General features: G+C 49.5%; 1 protein-coding gene across 1 annotated transcript; it reads right to left on the reverse strand.

The window, feature by feature from the left end:
• Positions 1-326: 326 nt before the first annotated feature.
• Positions 327-2244, reverse strand: MYCFIDRAFT_58150 (uncharacterized protein). The gene is made up of 4 exons (XM_007927690.1): positions 1824-2244; positions 1468-1764; positions 1048-1414; positions 327-996 (listed from the first exon to the last, which is right to left on the reverse strand). The coding sequence occupies exons 1-4, from the start codon at positions 2174-2176 to the stop codon at positions 388-390; spliced, it is 1626 nt and encodes a 541-aa protein (XP_007925881.1). The 5' UTR covers positions 2177-2244; the 3' UTR covers positions 327-387.
• Between the last annotated feature and the right edge of the window lie 92 nt (positions 2245-2336).

The following is a 2336-nucleotide window of genomic DNA, read 5'->3' on the forward strand; positions in this document are numbered from 1 at the left end:
TCTTTTGCCTGGCAAGAAGCGGCGTGGTGATGGTGTCTGTGAGAACGTCAGAATGCACGGATTTAGTCTCAGGGAAAGTGGTCATGTACTGCAGGTGGCGGCATTCTCATCCTATTTCGAGGAGGATGTGGCGATGTCGAGGCTGGCTGAAGAGCATGTTGAGGTAATCGGAAAATTCGGCTGTAGCAGTCGTTCCTTCCCTACGAGATTCTGGTCTACGCCAGGTTAATTCACTTTTATGATTATAACAGCAAAAAGGAAGATCGAAACACATAACAGTTGTACATGAAGTGTCTGTCAGCACGAAGCCAACGCGCTACGTCATCAAATTCGCGCTCGATCGACGCGTCTTCAGTATGCACATTGTCTATCTATGCTACACTCTCCTCAAAACATCTTTATAGTAGCATTACCGTTCCCAAAATCTCCCTTCTGCGTCGTAAAATCCGACACCTCACTCAGACTCTCAATCCTGCCCAGCAAAAACTCAAGCAGCCGATACGCAGCAGACGGAGCATACTGAGGTATCATGTGTCCCGAAAGCTCGACAGTGCTGAAAGTGAAGCCACGCTCGGTGTGGTGTCTTCCAAAATATCCTGCTCCAGCCAGAGTGCCATCGTTTGACTCGGAGTGGTACGGAACGTAGAATTCTTCCCACTCGCTCGGGCCCTTCTGGAATCCCTGCACCCCGTTCCAAGTCATGTTCTGAATCATGACGAGTGTTCCGTTCGTCATAAGAACCATGTCGAGCTCGGCGTGTGCGATGATTGTCTTCTTGTTCTTTTCAATAACTCTTGGCAAGACGCTCAAACCTGAGGGTGTGCTGTTGTCATCCTCGAGGACATTGTTTGAGCACTCGTCCCATCTGCCTAGCGGAGCGTTGATTGCTTTCTGTACGTCTGTACGGTTGAAGTAGATGTTGGCGCCATCGGGGGTGTATGGGAAGCTACCTGGAAATCCCAGTACATCCCACAAAAGTGGACAAGTCGTGGCAATCTAAAAGGAGGTCAGTGAGTGGGCTTTGAATGACGATTCCGAGATGAATACCTGGTAAGCATCCCAGCAAGGGTTCACCAGAGAAGCAGCCACCCTGATTTCTCTAAAGAGACGGCAGCTGCCATTCTTCTCATCCACGTCTGGTGGAGTCGGAAGCGGCCCTTTCGGCGGATATACGAGCGTCTCTTCAAGGAACTTCTCATACCCACAGCTCTTGTGACGGGCGTCAAGGCTCTTGAGAAAAGTCGCATTGAGATTGAAGAGCTGCTTCCAGTTGTGTACGAATGGCACTGCCGGGATGTCCCCGTGGACGATGTCGTACGAGACAGATGGATCATAGAACATGATCGACTCGATGTTGTAGTAGGTCGCGTTCGTGGCATTGTGCATGGCATCCGCGATGTATGGGACGTAGTAGCTGCAGCAGAAATCAGTCTCAGAAATTTAACCAAACTATAGCACTCGACGTACCCAGCATATGATTCTCCAGCAATGTAAATCTTGCGATTGTGCAGACCGAAGGTATCCACAAAGTTTTTCCAAAAGCCTAAGAACTGCTTCGCAGCCTCAATGTTATCTTTCGCTGGAGGTGTTCCCTTCCGCGGAGAGAACCCAGTTCCAGCAGGCTGTTCGACAAAAACAACATTGGTCAAGTTGATCCAAGTATAAGGATTCTTGACTGGCTTGTACGTTCCGAACTGCCAAAGGAAGGGTCCAATCTCCTGTAACAACCCCTCAAGACTGGAGCAGCCTGGACCTCCATTGAGCCTGGTCATCAATTGTCAGTACTTCCTCCTCTGTCGTACAAATCGCGTTTTCCCACTCACCAAATCAAAATCTCATCATCCGCCTTCGCATTGGCGCTAGGAAAGAACCAGAAATACAGCTCGCTCACATTCTTGCCCTCAGAAATCGGCAGTAATCCAGCATAACTCTCTCCAATATCAAAGTCCACATCAGGAATTCTTCTTCCATTGACTTTGAACTTCTCCGTCTTCTGCGTCTGAGGAATGATCGGTTTCGCAGAATACCCCCCAGGAGCGGCGACTGGACGAGCTAAACGTTTCGCGACTTGAGATTCAAAATTCGGATCCCAACTGCTCCTGACATGGCGCGGATCTCTCGCAAGCGCAATGCCTGCCGCGAAAGCCAATGTTGTGATTGATGCTGAAAGCCTCATCTCTGCTAGCAACGCAGAGCTGGGAGAGAAGAGAGAAGATGCAAGGGAAACAAGCTTCAAAAAGAGGCAGCAGAACTAAGCATTAAGCCGTATCTTGATTGATCTGCAGCATCGGCATCATGAAGCAGGAGGATGTCCAACTGGACCCCAGTAAGCAGTA

This window comes from Pseudocercospora fijiensis, assembly GCF_000340215.1.
Source record: "Pseudocercospora fijiensis CIRAD86 unplaced genomic scaffold MYCFIscaffold_4, whole genome shotgun sequence".
In the NCBI taxonomy this organism is placed as follows: domain Eukaryota; kingdom Fungi; phylum Ascomycota; class Dothideomycetes; order Mycosphaerellales; family Mycosphaerellaceae; genus Pseudocercospora; species Pseudocercospora fijiensis.

Bases quoted from the DNA above. Each gene is read 5' to 3' on its own strand.
- MYCFIDRAFT_58150 (XM_007927690.1), bottom strand. From the start codon at position 2,176: ATGAGGCTTTCAGCATCAATCACAACATTGGCTTTCGCGGCAGGCATT. The intron at 1,415-1,467 runs GTACGTCGAGTG...TTTCTGCTGCAG, and splicing joins GCTGGAGAATCATATGCTGG to CTACTACGTCCCATACATCG. The intron at 997-1,047 runs GTATTCATCTCG...ACCTCCTTTTAG, and splicing joins CTTGCTGGGATGCTTACCAG to ATTGCCACGACTTGTCCACT.